We start from the raw sequence: 20,323 nt of genomic DNA, 5'->3' as shown, positions 1-20,323 counted from the left end.
TTGAAGACTTCTCCTCACTTCCTGTCTGGTAAAACCATTGTCACAAAGACAGAAACTGAGAGGAAATCTCTCCAACAGAGCACTGGATAGCAATCAAACCCAACATAGGTTCATAATTTGTCTTCCTACGGTATATCTAAAACAAAACTTTTTTTTTCTTTACCCAGGGACAGCCTTGACTAAATGAGGAGTGAACCCAAAAATTAAGAAAATTTGGTCACCTTATTTTAAAATTCCTATATTCCAATTATAGCAGGTTTCCATTATACATTAACACACACCAAAAGGTAGTATTATATTTTGTAATATTATTTTTTAAATTATCGATTGCATAAAAATTTCACATTTAGGCTCACATCTCATATTCATCCTCAGATTTCATTCTGAATGCTCTGCAAGAAACTCAGCTTTCATTATGGTTTCACCAGAGCTTTTTGTAATGCTTATGGATAGTTCTGTATTTCCACTGTATTTTCACACAGCATAAAATTCCATACGAGTAGAAAGGAGAAATTCAACAATGAGCTCAAGGAAAAAAAAATACACAGTTCAGTCTAGATGATATTGAAGCCTTTGTTTAAAAAAGAAAAAAAAGTTGTAGGACAATATAAACCAATAAATTACAGATGCAAGTAGATGGAATACCATTTTTACGTATGTTCTATGAGCCAAGTGTGAATGTTTTTGATTGAGAATGTAACAAGTTTAATCTCCAGTTAACCTCCTTTAAAAATTGCTTCTCTCAAGGTGTAAATCAACCTCAAGTTGATGGTAAGTTCTAGGTGGATACCAAAAGTTGAACCAACTGCCAACTTTTTGTGTCTTTCAGCCAACCTGGGGGAGAGAACTAATGGCTGAGATCCCTGCTAATCTTTTCCCTCCTTGGCAGCTACCTTGTTCATCTTATAAAGAACTAGTGGCCAGGCTATGGACATTTGGGTATTTACATGTTCATAACAAGCAGTAAAAATTATTTAAAACAGGGGTCTCCAAACTTTCTAAGGACTTTAGTAGGCCAAACTGTGGCCATTGGGAGTAGAAATTGTCCTGGAGTCAGTGGAAGGAAATAGTGCCCCATCATTGGTGTCAGTAAGAGGAATACAATTGTTGATGTCAGTAGGAGGAATAACACACCATCGTTGGTCCCAGCGGGAGGAATGGTGCACCATCTTTGGTGTCAATGGGAGAAATAGTGCCCTGTTGTTGATGCCAGTAACAGGAATTATGACCCATTGTTGGTGTCAGTGGAAGGAATAGTGTTTTGCATCACTGAGAGGAAAATGCCCCAAGAGTCAGGTAAAGGCAAGCAAAGGGTTGCAGTTTGGAGACCACTGCTTTAAAACAAGCCCTAACTAACCTCCATAGTTTTAGGCACCATAAAGCATTTGTCCTCAGAAACACTGAAGTGGTTCTCCTAATAGTTCTTCTCCCTCCCATCAGCGACTGAGCAGCTCTTCCCCTTCACACCCCTCCCATTAGGGGCTCTGCAGCTCACTTCATCCTGCTTTACCCTCCCAGCAGTGACTTAACAGCTCAGCTCACCTTCCAGCAGTGACTCATCAGCCTTCTATTCTTCTATTCTCCATTGTAAACACATAGAGGGAGATTTTCTAAGATGGGTGCCCACAGAATCTGTTGCAGCTGTGCAGAGTAACCAATCAGCTTCTAGGTTTTGTTGTCAAAGTTCAATTGAACAAGCTGAAGTTAGAAGCTGATTGGTAACTATGCACAGCAGCACTATATTATATGGGCACCAGTTTTAGAAAATCTCCCCCATAGTAGGAGCTCTGGGAGAGAGAACAGGGTAAGCTGATGAGGGAAGGTTTTGGATGGAACTTTGAGGATAAATTGCTTTAATGTGCCTGCAGTCACTGAGGTGAGTGAGATCTTGTTTTAAAGCTCATTTGCTAATTGTTAAGAATATGTAAACTCTTTAGTGTTTATAGCCTGGCCACATTTACTAGTCACATATATGATGCTCTCCCTGCCCTATTCTCCACTTAGGACCAATTTACATTTGTGCAGTGCCTTAATGTGTGTCGTGGCTTCCAATGCACAAAAACATCTCAATTATTGGACTTCTCTCATCTCATTTTGCTGCAATGCACTAAGGTGCATTTCTGCACATTGCAATGCACTAAGGTGCATTTCTGCACATTGCAATGCATGTGCAATGCCTTTGTTTTTTGGGGTGCTATTCAAAATGAATGGCACTGCAAAGTGCCAAAGCATGAAACAATTTCTAATGCCGCGTAAACATGGCTGGATTTTCCGACAGGAAATGTTGGATGTGAGCTTGTTGGAAAGTCCGACCGTGTGTATGCTCCATCGAACATTTGCTGTCGGACTTTCCGCCAACAAATGTTTGCTAGCAGGTTCTCAAATTTTCCACCAACAAAACTTTTTTGGCGGAAAGTCCGATCGTGTGTACATAAGTATGTCGCACAAAAATTAACGCATGCTCGGAATCAAGCAGAAGGAGCTGCACTGGCTATTGAACTTCCTTTTTCTCGGCTCGTCGTACGTCTTCTACGACACCGCGTTCCCACGTTCAGAATTGTTGGCCAACATTTGTGTGACTGTGTGTATGCAAGACAAGTTTGAGCCAACAACCTTCGAACAAAAATCCACCGTTTTGTTGGCGGAAAGTCCGATCGTGTGTACGCGGCATTAAGGTAAAGCAGATTAAGAAATCTCACAGCAGCCTCAAGGAGGAAATCTGAGAATACCCAAAAGTGTGGCCGAGAGTAAAAGAAGGCTGATGATCCAACAGAGTGGTTTCCCCCTTAAATAACTGATATATCAGTTCTTGGTGGACCTAACCTTTAAAATAAGCTTCTGTACAAATGAGAAGCAAAATAATAATACAAATAATAATAACATTAATAACAAATAAATTCAAAAGTCAAAAATAGATACTCTTTACATTATCAGTGCATTGTTTTATACATTGAGAAACAATATAAAATTATTTTCATCCTGGCGCATGATTGGTTAATGGTGGTTTGTTTTGTCTGTTCGCAGATTCTTGGACACAGTTCTTTGTTTGTAGTCCTCTCCTGAGCCAAAGTCCATTGTGTCATGATGGTTGGAAAACTCCTGAGGTATAGGAAATTCTTCTGCAGAGGAATGCATGCGGCGCCCAAAGACTTTGTCCTGCAGTTCCGCTATATCATTCCGTATGTCGGCCATCATGAGTAACAAGAAGTCAAAGGATCCCGGTGGCCCCTTAAGGTGAAGATCAATATTCTCAGGTTATATTATTATTTTCAAATGATATGTCCACACAACAATTACATTTTAGTAAAGAAGTAGACACCAAAGAATTTCAGCATCTGTAGAGGCTTATTTGCCAATGCAATAGAAGTGCCAGTGAGAGTTCATTTTTTTTTGGTGGGGGGAGTAGAACAAGAGTGGGTTTCTTGAATATTTATAATTTTTTTTCGAAACAGCCATGGATTATGGCGATCCCTAGAACATGTTTTAAATGTGCTTCACGTTTTCTTTTTTTAAGCAAACCTGTAGTAGGATAAAACTTAATTTACCATTCTAGGTCTATGCAGGTAGTATCAGCCCTTGTACACACGGTCGGAGATTCCGACAACCAAATCCGTCTGAGTAATTCCGACTGATTAATTCCGGAAAAGGTCCGGAAGTGATGTTGCATACACACGGTCGGACTAAATTGTCAGAAAATCCAATTGTACATAACGTGATGACGTTATTTCGTTACGACGGGACTACGTTCAGGCTAGTAGCCAATAGCTTTGGTCTAGGAATTTGATCTGAGCATGCGTGGCACTTTGTCCGTCGGAGTAGGCTACACATGATCGGAGTATGTCCGATAGGAGCATTTTGTCGGAAAATTTTATCGGCAAGTTGGAAAACTTGGTCCGTCGGATATTCAGACGGACACAGTCCGATGGAGACCACACACAGTCGGAATATCCGACAAAACGGTCCGATAGGACACATTCCGTCGGAATCTCCGACCGTGTGTACAAGGGCTAAGTTTTTGTCTTGTGTACCCCAACGGCTTCTATAACCTGGATGCTCTAAAATGCAAATACTGACTTTTTCAAGGATGTCAGTGCTTGGCTCCTCATCTTCCCACATATTCTGATTTTGCCATCAATGTGATGAGAATCCTCAGGCCGCGTACACACGGGCGGACTGTTCGCCCAACTTTGTCCGCTGAACAGTGTTTCAGCGGACAGTCCGCTCGTGTGTGGGCTTCAGCGGACAGTTTCAGCGGACAGTCTGACGAACAAAGTTTTTCGGAATTTCCGTAAGACTGTCCGCTGAAACTTGGTTTGAGCGGACAGTCCGCTCGTGTGTAGGCTTGTTCGTCAAACTAAGTTCCGCGCATGCTCAGAAAGGATTTACACGCCGAAGGTTGCATTGCAGTGTATAGGACTTCGAATCTCTCGTCCCGTCGTACGTGCCGTTCACGTCATCGCGCAAGTTTTCAGCGGACTGTTCGTTCGTCGTGTGTGGTCAAGTCCGTTCATGCTAATTTTGAACGGACTGTTTGTCAAACTGTTTGACGAACCTAGTTGGGCGGACAGTCCGCCCGTGTGTACGCGGCCTCAGTAATCAGTTCTAGTTGAGGCTGATAATCGCATATTAGAGCACCCCAGGTTTAGGGGCTCCCCGGTTCTCTTGAAGGAAGACAATTCTCTAGACCAGCCTTTCTCAACCATTTTTAACATGGGAGGAACCCTTGAAATAATGTTCCAGTCTCAAGGAACCCCTGCTAATAATTTCTATATGTAAAGCTCACAGTACATTAGTATGATGGTTACTGGGAAGAATGCTCCTTACATTTGTGGTGATTGGGAATAATCCCTCCCTACAAACGGTTAAAAGAGAAGATTAGGGTTTAATAAAACCCAAACATTTGTGCTCACCTACAGTGCCTTGATAAAGTATTCATACCCCTTGAAATTTTCCACATTTTGTAACCAAAAATGCAAATGTGTGCTATTGGGATTTTATGTAATATAACAACACAAAGTGGCACATAATTGTGAAGTGGAAGGAAAATGATAAATGGTTCTCAAATGTTTTACAAATAAATATGTGAAAAGTGAGGCGTGCATTTGTATTCAGCCCCCTTTACTCTGATACCCCTAACTAAAATTTAGTGGAACCAATTGCCTTCATCAGTCACTTAATTAGTAAATAGAGTCCACCTGTGTGCAATTTAATCTCAGTATAAATGTTCTGTGAAGCCCTCAGAGGTTAGTTAGAGAACCTTAAGCCCCATACAAACTATCAGATTTTCTGCTGATTTTTTCTTTCAGATTTAACAAAACCATATAATATGAGGTCAAACCTTAGGAGTTTCAATTTGTATGCAATCAGCAGGCCCTTGCACTACATGGTTTTGGTAAATCTGAAGACAAAAATTTGCAAAAAATTGAATAGTGTGTATGGAGCTTTAGTGAACAAACAGCATCATAAAGGCCAAGGAACACACCAGACAGGTCAGGGATACAGTTGTAGAGAAATTGAAAGCAGGGTTAGGTTATTAAAAAATATCCTAAGCTTTGAACATCTCACAGAGCACTGTTCAATCCATCATCCGAAAATGGAAAGAGTATGGCACAACTGCAAACCTACCAAGACATGGCCGTCCACATAAACTGGCAGGCCAGACAAGGAGAGCATTAATCAGAGAAGCAGCCAAGAGACCCATGGTAACTCTGGAGGAGCTGCAGAGATCCACAGCTCAGATAGGAGCATCTGTCCACAGGACAACACATTTTGAAAATAATTTATAATTTTCCTTCCATTTCACAATTATGTGCCACTTTGTGTGGGACTATCACATAAAATCCCAATAAAATACATTTACGCTTTTGGTTGTAACATGACAAAATGTGGAAAATTTCAAGGGGTATGAATACTTTTTCAAGGCACTGTAGGTGAGTGCAGCATCGATCCCGTCCCCTGCAGGCTCTGTAGTGAGAACTGAGCAATCAGACATTCCTGATCACTCAGTTCTTGTCAGGGAGATCCTCCTCACGGACGTCCGAGCGGCGAAAGTCGCAGAAGATCTTTTGCCCAGTTTCAGGAGCGTTACCGCGATCAGCGGTGCGTGCGTGCGCGTGCACGTGCGGGTGCGCGTGCGTGCGGGAGCGCGCACGCGGGTGCGCGCGCGGCCGTTTGACGCAAATTGGCGCCAATAGCGCTATTTAAACTGGAGCCATGCTTCACTGCTTTGCTGCCTGATCAACAGCATTCCTGTGCTTCCTGGTGATCCGTATCTGAACCTGAACCTGTACCTGTACCTGTATCCTGATCCGTATCGAACCCGGCTTGTTCCCGACTCTGCTGTTTGCTGCCTGCCCCCCGACTTTGGCTTTGTACCCGACTACTCTTCTGGATTCCGTTTCTGTACCTGATCTGCCCGCCTGTGCCTGACCTGGACTGTTACACCATCCGTCAACTGTAAGTTGCTTGCTGTTGTACTACAGGACACCTCCCAGTCCTCCGCAATATTTGGCTGTACTCCTTCTGCGTTTGTAGCCTTCTACCTCTGGCTGCAGACTACTGGACTCTTCCACTTCCGCTTATCCATTGCACCTGCATCCGTTGTTGGACTACAATACCCCTCCGTTGTTTGTCACTTCCTGCAATCACTTGTATGCCGTTGCTGGACTACAGGAACCCTTCTGCTGTCTGCTGAACCTTATCTCACCTTTGCCTGCATTCTGACACCGGACTACAATACACCTCCTCCTTCAACGGTCTTCTGCCTCTACCACCTGCTATCCAGTCAGGCACTTGTGCCCCTCTGTGCTCCTGAGCCCCTGTCATCACTACCAGGGTCTCTCGAGTCAGAGGTCTACGAGAGGCCACTCCCTGCACTCCGGGCTCTGCTTAAAGGTACGTGACAGTTCTCCACCTCTGCTCTTAGTAGAGAGATGTGACAGCTCTCCCCTCCAGTGCTCAATTGAGCGCTGGGTTGCTGACGGGATGGGAGGGGCTGGCTCGGGCTCTCAGCAGATCGCACGACTGAACAAGGTCTGCCGATTTGCTCCTGATTAGTGCTCTCAGCCAATCACATGGTTATTACAGCTGCTCCCCTGGAGCTGTCATAGTAGGTGAGGTTGAAAAAATACACAAGTCCAACCTATGTGTGTGATTATATGCCAGTATTACATTGTATATCCCTGTATGTTGTGGTCGTTTGGGTGCTTATCTAATAGTTTCTATTAGATAAGCCCTGCTGGGTAGAATGATAAAAAAAAAACTACTAGTGTGTACTAACCTTAAGAGACAACATGTTTGAAAGGTAAATATTTGCACTGTGCTTTCTTAAGATAACACGTACAGATATGCACATATCTGTGTGTGTGTTATGCCCCGAACACGTGGTCAGATTTTTTTATGGAAAATGTTCGATGGGAGCTTTTTGTCTGAAATTCAGACCATATGTAGGCTCCATCGAACATTTTTCATCGGAAATTTCTGTCACACAAAATTTGAGATGTGGATCTCAAATTTTCTGACAACAAAATCCGTTCTCGGAAATTCCGATCGCGTGTACACAATTCCGATGCACAAAGTTACACGCATGCTCGGAATCAAGCAGAAGAGCAGCACTGGCTATTGAACTTAATTTTTCTCGGCTCGTCGTACGTGTTGTACGTCACCTCATTCTTGATGTTTGGAATTTCCAACCAACTTTGTGTGACCGTGTGTATGCAAGACAAGTTTGAACCAACATCAGTCAGAAAAAATCCATGGATTTTGTTGTCGGAATGTCCGATCATGTGTACAGGGAATTAGTGTGTGTGTAAGTTGGAACCCAAATGTACCTAAAGCATTTATTTTTAGTTTTGCATAGACTGGTGAAGGGATAGATCCCTCCACTGGGAAGATTGGCCCTCTCCTTGTCTCTTGGTGACCACTGTTGAAATTGAGGGAACATTTCCTGTTGTGTCCTGAGACAGGAAGTCAAGGAAAATCTCCATAATATGGCAAAAAAACATAACCATACAGGTTATGAGAAGGACCTAAAGGAATCAAAAAAGACCTCCAACAGAATCAGTACATAGCACAGTAAAGCCTTCTAAAGGCCCATACACACGATCATACTTTTTGACAACAAACATGCAAATTAGCTGTTTTGGAGCAACATCCGGCCATGTGTACGCTCCATCGGACAAACTTTTTTGGTTTTCATCAGACTTTTGTTGGCTGTGCGAACGGACAAACTTTCTGGCAACAAAAGTCCGATGGAGCAAAGTCTGATCGTGTGTACAGAAAGCCATAGGACTTTTGTACAAAGTACAAACAGGCATGCTCAGAACCAATGCAAAAGATCAGACAACAATACAGAAGTGGTAAAGAGCAGAAAAACCACATGATTTGGTGAAAGTTGGTTGAAAAAGTCCTGCTGTGTGTATGCAATACAAGTTCAGGGCCGACGCCCTTTGTACAAAAATCCAAGGGAAAGTTTGTACAAAGTCCGATCGTGTGTATGAGGCTTTAGAAGGACAAATGACCACGTCTGCTTCCACCACATATCCTTAAAATAAGAGAAATATTCCTATTTCAGGACAGTGGGTGGCATCATGCAAATCATACCTTTATACTGTACACCAACAGCCAAATGGACATCCAGAGCTGCTGGAGTTTATTACAAATATAGCCTAATATTATAGGGTATTTTTTTCCAAATGCATATAGCTGTTTCAGGCTTTTTTCCCATCATCAGTGCATAGAAACCAAGGCTTCTATGAAGTAGGGCTAGGAGTGTCCAAATAGGACACAAACACAAACATTTAAATTATTAAAAGAAATAAACAGTATATACTGTATAGCCTTTAGATGGACTTTCAGGAACATTGAAAGCAGACAATACATTTTGTCAGACCATTAGACATCATTGCTTGATTTAGCAGATACATTTTAGATTATTAATAGTGAATAACGTCTAAGCCGTGATAGCTGTTCTGAATGATATCTGCGTTCAGCTTCTTTTTATATTTTGTTATTCCAGACACTAATTTGTTAATAGAAAACATACTGCACTTCAACGGGACGTTTATTGGGTGTTTTGGAATAACATCGTAAAATTGGGAGATATATGTGAGAGTGTATTTAAGAGAATGTAGCAGATTGGGCAAATAAAACCACAAGGTGAAATAAATTGGAGACACAAAAGGTCAGTCATAAACATAAAACCGAGGAATAATGAGATATATTTCTATCTGTTTTATTTCAGAAACTTGAAGTGAACCTTTACTACATTTTGGACTTGTAAGGCCCTATTCACAGATGTGAATGGAGCCATTTGCAATTATCCATGGGAGACTCAGCTTGGATCCATGAGATTAGGTGCGGGCAAGAAGCCCTATTAAGAGCAATGGGCGCCTGACAGCACCCACAGATATTGGTGGCCATTCACTTGTATTTGCTGATGCAGCATTTAGCTGCAGGTGATTGGCCCTGGAGGCCCACAGCCTGTAGGCCCTGTCAGGTTCCCAAACAAATGGCAACTGCCCCAACCTATAACTGGCCTTAACAGCAAAAAGTAAATGGAAGGGCAAGACATGTCAAACAACAACAAAGAAAAAAAATTCCCAGTTCAACTTAACAGCCAGCCTGCAACAAACCGAATTGTCCTGTCTAACAGTACACGTTAAAAAAAGGGGTTTTGTTTGTACACATCTGCAAATACATGCATAAGCTGCAGAGGACGCTACATGGCACCCCGGTATTATCTGCAGTCCTTACGCTATACATTTTAGGAGCCCCCATAGTAGGAGACTTCATATATAATAATGGATAGATTGAGGGCAGGTATGCCTGGAGGGAGCCCACTCCTCCTTAAAGGCACAGGGGTGCTCTGGACATCCAGCAACTAGCACAATGGCAGGGAAGGTGTCCAGTGCTCACCAAATAACCAACAGTACAAACCATTGGCAATTACCCTAACCTATAACTGGCCTTAACAGCAAGGAGCACATGGAAGGGCGACACATGTCAAACAACCAGGGCCATGTTTTCAGCGGGAACGTGGGGGAACACAGTTCCAGCACCTATTGATGCTGTCTGCTGGGGGATTTATGGTCACTGGTGGGGATCTGTTTTTGTGTGAAGGTCTATTATTGCTTGTGGGGGATCTGTTGTTGTTGGGGGGTGTCTTATGTTGCTTGTAAGGATCTACTATTGAGGGAGAGGTCTATTGTTTCTGGCTGCTGGAGGGTCTATTAATGCTGAGCGCTGGAAGATCTGTTGATACTGCTGGGGGGGGCGGAGTCTAAAGTTTCTGGGGTGGATCTTCTGTTGCTGAGGGTGGTATTTTGTTGTGGATGGTCCATTGTTTCTGTGTGGGGGTATATTATTGTGTAGAGAACTATTGTTGCTGGGGTGGGGCCTATTGCTGGGGGGGACTATGGTTGTTGGGGTGGAGTTCATTGTTGCTGGGGGAGTCTATTGTTATGTGAGGGATCTATTGTTTGTTGCTTGGGAGGACCTATTGTTGTTGAGGTGAGGTCTAATATTGGTGGGAGGGAAAATTGTTGCTTTGGAGGATCTATTATTACTGGGCTGGGGTCTATTGTTGCTGGCTCCAGTGCATCTATTTTTGTATTGCTTTTCTTGTTATTAGACAAGAACAAATTCCATGCAAATTATTTAACAAATGATACTTGGGGCAGTACTGGGAGGTGGGTAGGGGGTGGAATCAAGGGGGGGACTCAGAAGGGGGGAGTTCCTGCACCTATTCTCTGAGAAAAAAAGCCCTGCAAACAACAAAGAGAAATTCCCAGCTCAATTACCAGTCAGCCTGAAACAAATCAAATTGTCCTGTCTAACAGTTCCTGTTAAAAACAGGGGTTTCGTTTTATAGTTTTATAGCGGTAGGACTGCAGATAATACTGGGGTGCCTTTTCAAGGCCTCTGCCTCATATATTTGCAAATGTGTGCAAACTAAAGCCTGGATTTTAACTTGAAATTTTAAACAGGACAATTCGGTTTGTTGCAGGCTGGCTGGCAAGTTGAGCTGGGAATTTTTGTTGTTTGACATCCGTCACCCTTCCATGTGCTCCTTTCTGTTAAGGCCAGTTATAGGTTGGGGCAGTTGCTATTTAATTGTACTGTTGGTCATTTGGTGAGGGAGTGTATTGGACACCTTCAATGCCATTGTGCTATTTGCTGGGTGTCCAGTGTGCCCATGTGCATTTAAGAAGAAGTGGGCTCCTTCCAGGCATACCTGCCCTCAAGTTATCCATTATTATATATGTGCTTCTACTATGGAAGCTCTCAAAATTGACAGAGTTAGGACTGCAGATTATAATGGGTTGCCTTGTCGTGGCCTTTGCAGCTTACGTATGTATTTGCAAATGTGTGCAAACTAAATTAAAGGGCCAATCATCTGCATCTAAATGCTGAGCTGAATTTTTCTTTGTTGTTGCCTGTCAGGCTCCCATTGCTTTCAATGAGGCTTCTTGCCCACACATACTGTAATCTTATGTATCCCTGCTGAGTCTCCCGTGGGAAAAAAGCAAACGGCTCTTTAGGCCTCTTTCAGACCCCTTTCACACTGAGGGCGTTTTGCAGGCGCTATAGCGTTAAAAATAGTGCCTGCAATCCGCACTCAAACAGCTGCACCATTGTCTGGCAGGACGTCAGGAAAAGTCCTGCCAGCAGCTTCTTTGGAGTGGTAAAGAGGCGGTGTGTTTACTGCTCCCCCACCATTGCTCCCCATTGAAATCAATGGGGTAGTGCGGCTATACCGCCGGCAAAACGCGGCCTTTCTCGCCCGCTAGCGGGGGTTAAAAGCATTCCGCTAGCGGCCGAAATGCGCTGCAAATCCAACGGTAAAACGCAGCTAAACATAGCGCTGTTTTACAGCCAACGTTAAGGGCTGCGCAGTGTGAAAGGGGTCTCACACAGAGTGGACTCTGTTTTGATCAGCGGGGGATCTGTCCGCTGATCCCCTACTGATCAGAACAAAGCGGGTGGATGACAGATCTGTGTCTGCTCAGTTTCTGCAGAGCGAACACAGACAAAGCCTAGTCTGCTCTATGGACAGCCACAAGTTGGCAAACACCCGTTGTTCGTCTACACCCTACTGCCCTCCATTCAAAATTATCTTTTTTTTTTTTTTAAATGGTACATTTTCTCAATTTAAAGAAGTTCAGACTGAGCTCATTTGGCTGGCCTTCTCCTATGGGTCAGAGGAGTGCAGGTCGTTTTGCACTCCTGTGACCCGTTTTCAGCAGAGAGTGGACGGAAGACCACTCTCTGCTGATGCCACAGGAATCAGTCCAGGCACTGCGTTATCCCAATAATGGAAGTCTGGATCTGTCAGGTTCCCTGGACTGACACCTGTCTCAGCCTCTCAGCGAGCCACTGAGAGCCTGAGCCAGCTGCTCCCCACCCCTCCATAGCTCAGCGCATGGAGGAGCAGAACGGAGAGATGCTGATTGACAGTCAGTAACTCTCTGCTCGGGGAGCTGTGAGAACCGAGGCATCGGTGGTGATATTCGATCACTCGGTTCTCAGTGTAGAGGCGCCAGGGGACAGTATCGGATCGATGCTGCATCCACCTAGGTAAGTATGATCATGAAAATAAAAAACCAAACCCATACTTCTATTTTGATACATTTGATACGTTTTCTATTTTCTATTGTAAATAAAATATGGGTTTATGTGATTTGCAAATATTTGCATTCTGTTTTTATGTAGAATTTAGTCCTTTTTTTGGAATTGAGGTTGTACATGCATGCCTAATTGTTGCTTGTGTTCAAAGAAGGAGTAAGAATTGTGTCTAAGTTGGCACCCAAGCCAAGCCATGGAACACCTCAGCACCTTCTGGTGCCTCACTTGGACTTTCGGTTCATAGTCTGTAAACTCTTGGGCAAATAACTTAATCAATAAATGGAACAGGAAAGCATGCCGATCAGGAATTCTGACTTCACTTGCAACATAACTGTTTCAGGTCAGTGACTCAGAAAGTACCGACATGAGAGGAGTTCAGACAACTAGCATTTTTTAGGAGAAAGTCAATAGTGGTGTCCTATATGTATGTCTGCAAATCATACTAGAATCTCACCGGAAGTCCTCTTGGTCCTGGAGCTCCTCTTTCACCCTAAAAAAAATAACCAAAAGATACATTTAAAGTGATACTAAACACACTGTTTCATTTACATTGTCCCTTCTATTTATGTATGTAGATGATGGCACTGTAATTATTTTAATAAAAAAAAATCTAAGCACCTTTTTCTTAATTGATATAAAGCTGTCACATGACCCAGATCTTTCCCAGCCTGTCTGCAGGGAAACATAAGCAGGAGGAGCTTCTAGCCCTCTGCTGCTGGTAACATGTTCAAAAAAATAAATAAATACATAATATCAAAAAACTGTTTTATATTGTCATTAAAATATCAATTTGAAATCAAATCTTTATTATTTTGTGGAAATAACATAGTGTTGGTAGATTTCTGCCAGTCACAGGCTGTGTCACGCACCTCCAGCCTATGTCTTAGAATAAGAGGGAGGTGAAGCCTCCATTAATATACATGTAATATCTAGACATGTGCACTGGCAAAAAATGTGTTTGTTTTAGTTTTATTCGTTTTTATTTTTTCATTTTTATTCATTCGTTATGATCGAAATTTGTAAATTCAAAAATTGAAAAATTCAGAAATTCGAAAATGAGTAAATTTGTAAATGTATAAATTGAAAAATTAGAAAATCCAAAAATAAGAAAGAAAATCCGAAAATTCTAAAGGACGAAAATCCAAAAATTTGAAATAATTAACTATCTAATAATAACTAACTATTAAATTATAAGTATTAGCAATAAAAAGATTTATATATATATATATATATATATATATATATATATATATATATATATATAAATAAATAAAAAAAATTATAGGTATTAGAATTTCCTTTCAAATTTGGCTGTTAGTCAACGTAACGATTACAAATTTATCCAAAGTTACGAATTATCTGAAAAAAACGAATGCTGGATCTAAAGAAATTGAACGGAATGAATTAATAATAATAATAATAATAATAAAATGTTTTTATTATTATTGGTATTTATTATTATTCATTTGTTACATTCCATTTGTTTAGATATTCGTTATTTCGGATAATTCCTAACTTTGCATAAATTCATATTTGTTCTGTACCCTAACAGCCAAATTTGAAAGGAAATTCCAATACCTATAATTTAATAGTTAGTAATGGTTAAGTTATTAAGTTAGTTATTATTTCAGACTTTCGAATTTTCAGATTTTTGTTCTGATGTTCGTTCTTTAGAATTTTTCATTTGTGAATTTCTGAATTTTCAAATGTATGAATTTACGAATCTTCGGAAAAATTTGTTAAACGGGTTTTCATTAATTCAGATATTTACGAATTAATGGATTTGTCAAAATTTGTTAAAAAAAGCAATTTGGAACAAAATGAATTGCACATGTCTAGTAATATCCCACCCCCATTGTGTTTAGCTGGTTAGTGGGCATAGAGGAGGAGGAGGGAGTGGGCTGTCATTTACCACTGTGTATACACCCACATGTGTGACTCTATAGTCACATGGGCTGCTCAGATGTAATAGGGAGGAAATGCTCTGCATAGAAACTCACTAAAAACTGAGCATGTGCAGAGTTGGCACCACAGCTGCAAAATCTCTAGCTGAATTGGAGACATGGGCACAAGGTCCACCAAGATCAACCAGGTTTTTTGCAGAATACAGAATCTTATGGTGACTGAGTGAGTATGGACAGCATGTAATACACCATTTATTGATATATTTTCATGATGTGGGTTTAGTAATAGCCTATTGTAATACTCCAAAAACTGCAGTGCAAAGGATATATACACACACAGTATCTCACAAAAGTGAGTACATCCCTCACATTTTTAAAAATATTTCATTATATCTTTTCATGTGACAACGCTGAAGAAATGACACTTTGCTACAATGTAAAGTAGTGAGTGTACAGCTTGTATAACAGTGTAAATTTGCTGTCCCCTCAAAATAACTCAACACACAGCCATTAATGTCTAAACAGCTGGCAACAAAAGTGAGTACACCCCTACAAGTGAAAATGTCCAAATTGGGCCTAATTAGCCATTTTACCTCCCTGGTGTCATGTGACTCATTGGTGTTACAAGGTCTCAGGTGTGAATTGGGAGCAGGTGTGTTAAATTTGACACCTCATGGCAAAGAACTCTTTGAGGATTTAAAAAAAAAAAGAATTGTTGCTCTACATAAAGACGGCCTAAGCTATAAGAAGATTGCAAAGATCCTGAAACTGAAACTGAGCTACAGCACGGTAGCCAAGACCATACAGCAGTTTAACAGGACAGGTTCCAACCAGAACAGGCCTTGCCATGGTTGACCAAGGAAGTTGAATGCACGTGCTCAGCGTCAAATCCAGAGGTTGTCTAAGGGAAATAGACGTATAAGTGCTGCCAGCATTGCTGCAGAGGTTAAAGGGGTGTGGGGGTCAGCCTGTCAGTGCTCAGACCACACGCCGCATACTGCAACAAATTGGTCTGCATGGCTGTTGTCCCAGAAGGAAGGCTCTTCTAAAGATGATGCACAAGAAAGCCCCCAAACAGTTTGCTGAAGACAAGCAGACTAAGGACATGGATTACTGGAACCATGTCCTGTGGTCTGATGAGACCAAGATAAACTTATTTGGTTCAGATGGTCAAGCATGTGTGGCGGCAACCAGATGAGGAGTACAAAGACAAGCGTGTCTTGCCTACACAAGCATGGTAGTGGGAGTGTCATGGTCTGGGGGTGCATGAGTGCTGCCGGCACTGGGGAGCTACAGTTCATTGAGGGAACCATGAATGCCAACATGTACTGTGACATACTGAAGCAGAGCATGATCCCCTCCCTCCAGAGACTGGGCCGCAGGGTAGTATGCGAATATGATAATGACCCCAAACACACCTCCAAGATGACCACTGCCTTGCTAAAGAAGCTGAGGGTAAAGGTGATGGACTGGCCAAGCATGTCTCCAGACCTAAACCTCATTGAGCATCTGTGGGGCATCCTCAAATGGAAGGTGGAGGAGCCCAAGGTCTCTAGCATCCACAGCTCCATGATGTCATCATGGAGGAGTGGAAGCCTGTGAAGCTCTGGTGAACTCCATGTCCAAGAGGTTTATGACAGTTCTGGAAAATAATGGCGGCCACACAAAATATTGACACTTTGGGCCCAATTTGGACATTTTCACTTAGGGGTGTACTCACTTTTGTTGCCAGCAGTTTAGACATGAATGGCTGTGTGTTGAGTTATTTTGAGGGGACAGCAAATTTACACTGTTATACAAGCTGTACACTCACTACTTTATATTGTAGCAAAGTGTCATTTCTTCAGTGTTGTCCCATGAAAGATATAATAAAACATTTTCAAAAATGTGAGGGGTGTACTCACTTTTGCGAGATACTGTGTATGTGTGTGTATATATATATATATATATACATGACTGAAAGAGCAAAGCAACCATATCAAAGTTTACTGTACCAGATTGTTTAAAGGGGTTGTAAACCCTCGTGTTTTTTTCACCTTGTGCAACCTATGTATTAAGGTGAAAAAACACCTGGCAGTCACCAGCCCTCCCGTTTTACTTACCCAAGCCCCTTAATCTCCTCAGCGGTGACGCGCTGTCCCTCTCTCCACTGGGTCCTGGCTCTTGATTGGATAGATTGACAGAGCAGCCATTGGCTCCCACTGCTGTCAATCAAATCCAATGACAGGGGGGTGGGGGGGGGTGGTGTTGAGCCCGACATTTGTGTCTGTGGATGCAAATGCTGGACTCGGGAGTGCACCCGCAAGGTAACCCCCTTGGGAGAGCGCTTCTCCTAGGGGGGTTATCTGATGTGGGAAGGAGCTACGAGAGCTGCCGAGGGACCCCATAAGAGGATGTTTGGGGCCACTCTGTGCAAAACGAACTGCACAGTGGGGGGTAAGTGTAATATGTTTGTTATTTAAAAAAAAATTAAAACGATCCTTTACAATCACTTTAAAGCTTATCCTAAGCTGGTGAGGGAGTTGGTAAATAAAATTGGGTGTAGCGCTGTCTGAGTCATATTATATCCTAACAGTTTGCTGTGCTCTATAAAAGGTGTAAACCACATGTAAACCACAAAGTACATACAGTAAAACCTTGGATTGCGAGCATAATTCGTTCCAGAAACATGCTTGTAATCCAAAGCACTTGTATATCAAAGCAAATTTCCCCATAAGAAATAATGGTTACCTGAAATTATTCATTCCACAACCATTTATTCATAGGTCCTTCAGTTTATAGTCCATATAAAAAGATTATAGTAAAGTGACCAGGTTGTGTAACCATAAAATGTCCATCCACAAATGGAAGCCTCCACAAGGGGATTAGAATCAAAATCCAGCAGGAGCTCCAGAGTATAAAAGAAGAGAGGTGACTCTAATGCCGCGTACACACCACCGGACTTTTCAACATCAAAAGTCCGACTGAACTATTCCGGCAGACCATTCGATCGTGTGTGCGCTGCAGCGGACTTTTGATTTGCAAAAGTCTGACAGACTTTAGAAATGGAACGTTTCAAATTTTTCCACCGGAACTCCGCCGGACCCAGTTCCTACCGAGAAATCCGCTCGTCTGTATGCTAGTCGGACGGACAAAAACCAACGCGAGGGCAGCTATTGGCTACTGGCTATGAACTTCCTTATTCTAGTCCGGTCGTACGTCATCACGTTCGAATCCGTCTGACTTTGGTGTGATTGTGTGTGGCCAAGTCCGTTCATTCGGAAAGTCTGTCAGAACTCTGAAAGAACTCCGTCAGAACTCCGTCAAAAGTCTGTCGGACCTAGTCCCTCGAAAAGTCCAGTCGTGTGTACGCGGCATAAGGGTAGCAATATGTTGCTAAATGTTGTACCTTCATTAAATGTAATCATCTTGCTACACTTAGAAGCGCCTCTCTTCTCTTTTACACTCAGTTGTGACGTGACGCTACTTGTATATCAAGACATTGCTTGTATATCAAGTCAAAATTTATTAAAAAATGTTGCTTGTCTTGCAAAAGGCTCTCAAACCAAGTTACTCTGCATCCAAGGGTTTACTGTACTAGAAAATCAGGGAATTAAAAATCAGAAATTAAAAAATAACATTGGCTCAAAACCCTTAAAGTTGTAAACCCTTACAAACCACTTTGACCTACAGGTAAGCCTAGATTAAGACTTACCTGTAGATCCAATAAATATCTCCTAAACCTACACGGTTTAGGAGATATTTGCCAAAAGACAGGCACTGCTGTCTACGGCGCATGTGCCGTAGACAGCGGCGCGCAGGCTCACTAAGCGCAGCTGTCAACAGCGATATGTCGCGAGTGGCAGCTCGCATGCGCGGGAGTGACATCATTGCGGCTCTGTCGAATGACAGCACCGGAGCAGCGAGACCCACCGAGAAGATGGAGACTCCACACACAAGGGGACAGCGGTGACATCGCTGGCTCCTGTGTCAGGTAAGTGACACATAATGGACTACTATGCGATGCATAGTAGTCCATTAGGCTTTACCTTTGCAGGGAATCAAAGAAGAAGTAAACCCATCAGGGTTTACTTCCTCTTTAACTTCCCTGGGTCTACCATCACCTGATTAATGCTCAACCAAAACTAAGCGATACAGGGTAAGAGGGAGCATTTAGTGGCAACCTGTGTCATTATCATGGCATAGAGGGGGATAGGATTCTACCACAGAGATGCCAAAGGAGAAATATAATATTGTACAAGGAGACAAAGGATACATGAACAAATTTACTTCCTGGAGATTCTCAAACATTTGTGCCCGTGTCTACATCCTGTTAGCCCTTGTACACACGGTCGGACATTCTGACAACCAAATCCGTTGGATTTTGTCTGATGGATTTTGTCAGACGGATTTTGTCTGAAACTGTTGCATACACACGGTCGGACAAAGTTGTCGGAAAATCCGATTGTACATAACGTGATGACGTTATTTCGTTAGGACGGGACTATGTTCAAGCTAGTAGCCAATAGCTTTGGTCTAGGAATTTGATCTGAGCATGCGTGGCACTTTGTCCGTCGGAGTAGGCTACACATGATCGGAGTATGTCTGATCGGAGCATTTTGTCCGAAAATTTTACCGGCAAGTTGGAAAAGTTGGTCCGTCGGATATTCCGACGGAAACAGTCCGATAGGACACATTCCGTCGGAATCTCCAACCGTGTGTACAAGGGCTTAGGGTGAAGGCAACCCTATCAATAGATGGGTACTACCTTAAAAACTATTTGGGAGACACACACATAAACATACTGGATGAGAATGACAAAACGAAAAATGAGTAAAAATGACATCAAGGTATGCTGCACACATCCCTGTTCTATTACAGTTGTAAGGTACTTCCCACATTAACAGGCATTGCATTTCAGCAACCTGTTCATTTAGAGAGAATAGCACGGCAACTGAATGTGATGCATGACAACACCTACTGTAAAGAGCACCATGGCTGCAGTAACTTATAGTAAAACGTGTGTTACCACAACGAATAGGTGACTTACTGTATATAAAGTGTACACCACAAACCAAAGTCATTCATGACTTTTACCTAAATCTAGTCTGGGCAATGACAGAGTAGTCACACAGGCTACATACCTTTAATCCATCTTTCCCAGGTGCTCCAGATGGACCCTGCAGGACACACAAGGGAGTTTTAGCAAAGAGAATATGTAGTACATGCCAGCAAAAGTCTGATGCAGTTGTGCATGGTAGCCAATCATCTTCAAACTTCAGCTTGTCCAATTAAACACCAGATTTTACACTCTCCACTTTTAGTAAATGAACCCATTCAACCCATACACTGTCATTATAGATAATTTATACAGATTATTCACAATGATGTACAAAGTAAGAAATAACAGGGGCTACAATGATAAAATGAATCAATAGGGAGCAGAATTCCAGCTAGCAGGGCATGCATTGTAAATTAGAAGGAAATTTGGCAATAGGAGCCTTTATGGGGAGGAAAAAAGACCACAGCTGACCATGTGTAGGAAAACTGAAGACTGGGTCATCATGCAAAGGCTCCAAACAGGGAAGGACTCCATTAGGACCATCATCAATTAACCACGACTGTAACCTCAAAGTCACTTACTAAAGTTAATTAGTCTTTCATTGAATGGGTAGATGAATATTATTTTGTTAGATACTTAAACCAGGACATGGATATATTGGATTGACTATATGTTTTTGTGGATAGATCACCGTTTCTTCTGCTATCCTATAATTCAAGAAAAATGGGTAAGGATATTGTAAATTTTAAACAAA

General features: G+C 42.2%; 1 protein-coding gene across 1 annotated transcript in view; it reads right to left on the bottom strand.

Annotated features, from left to right (window-relative positions):
* Window positions 1-559: 559 nt before the first annotated feature.
* The window catches only part of CCBE1 (collagen and calcium binding EGF domains 1), a 550,252-nt gene continuing 530,488 nt past the window's right edge, over window positions 560-20,323 (bottom strand). Inside the window, exons 9-11 of the mRNA XM_077462907.1 lie at window positions 19,652-19,687; window positions 13,079-13,114; window positions 560-3,228 (exon numbers count right to left, since the gene is read on the bottom strand). Of these exons, the coding sequence (XP_077319033.1) occupies window positions 2,995-3,228; window positions 13,079-13,114; window positions 19,652-19,687 (306 nt within the window). The 3' untranslated portion in view covers window positions 560-2,994. The remainder of the gene's footprint in view (window positions 3,229-13,078; window positions 13,115-19,651; window positions 19,688-20,323) is intronic.

This window comes from Lithobates pipiens, unplaced genomic scaffold (genome assembly GCF_037356315.1).
Source record: "Lithobates pipiens isolate NorthernLeopardFrog02 unplaced genomic scaffold, aLitPip1_a1.2 Scaffold_3, whole genome shotgun sequence".
Classification (NCBI taxonomy): Eukaryota; Metazoa; Chordata; class Amphibia; order Anura; family Ranidae; genus Lithobates; species Lithobates pipiens.
Note: the sequence above shows the minus strand (reverse complement) of the source record. Positions and strands in the feature narration are given on the sequence as shown.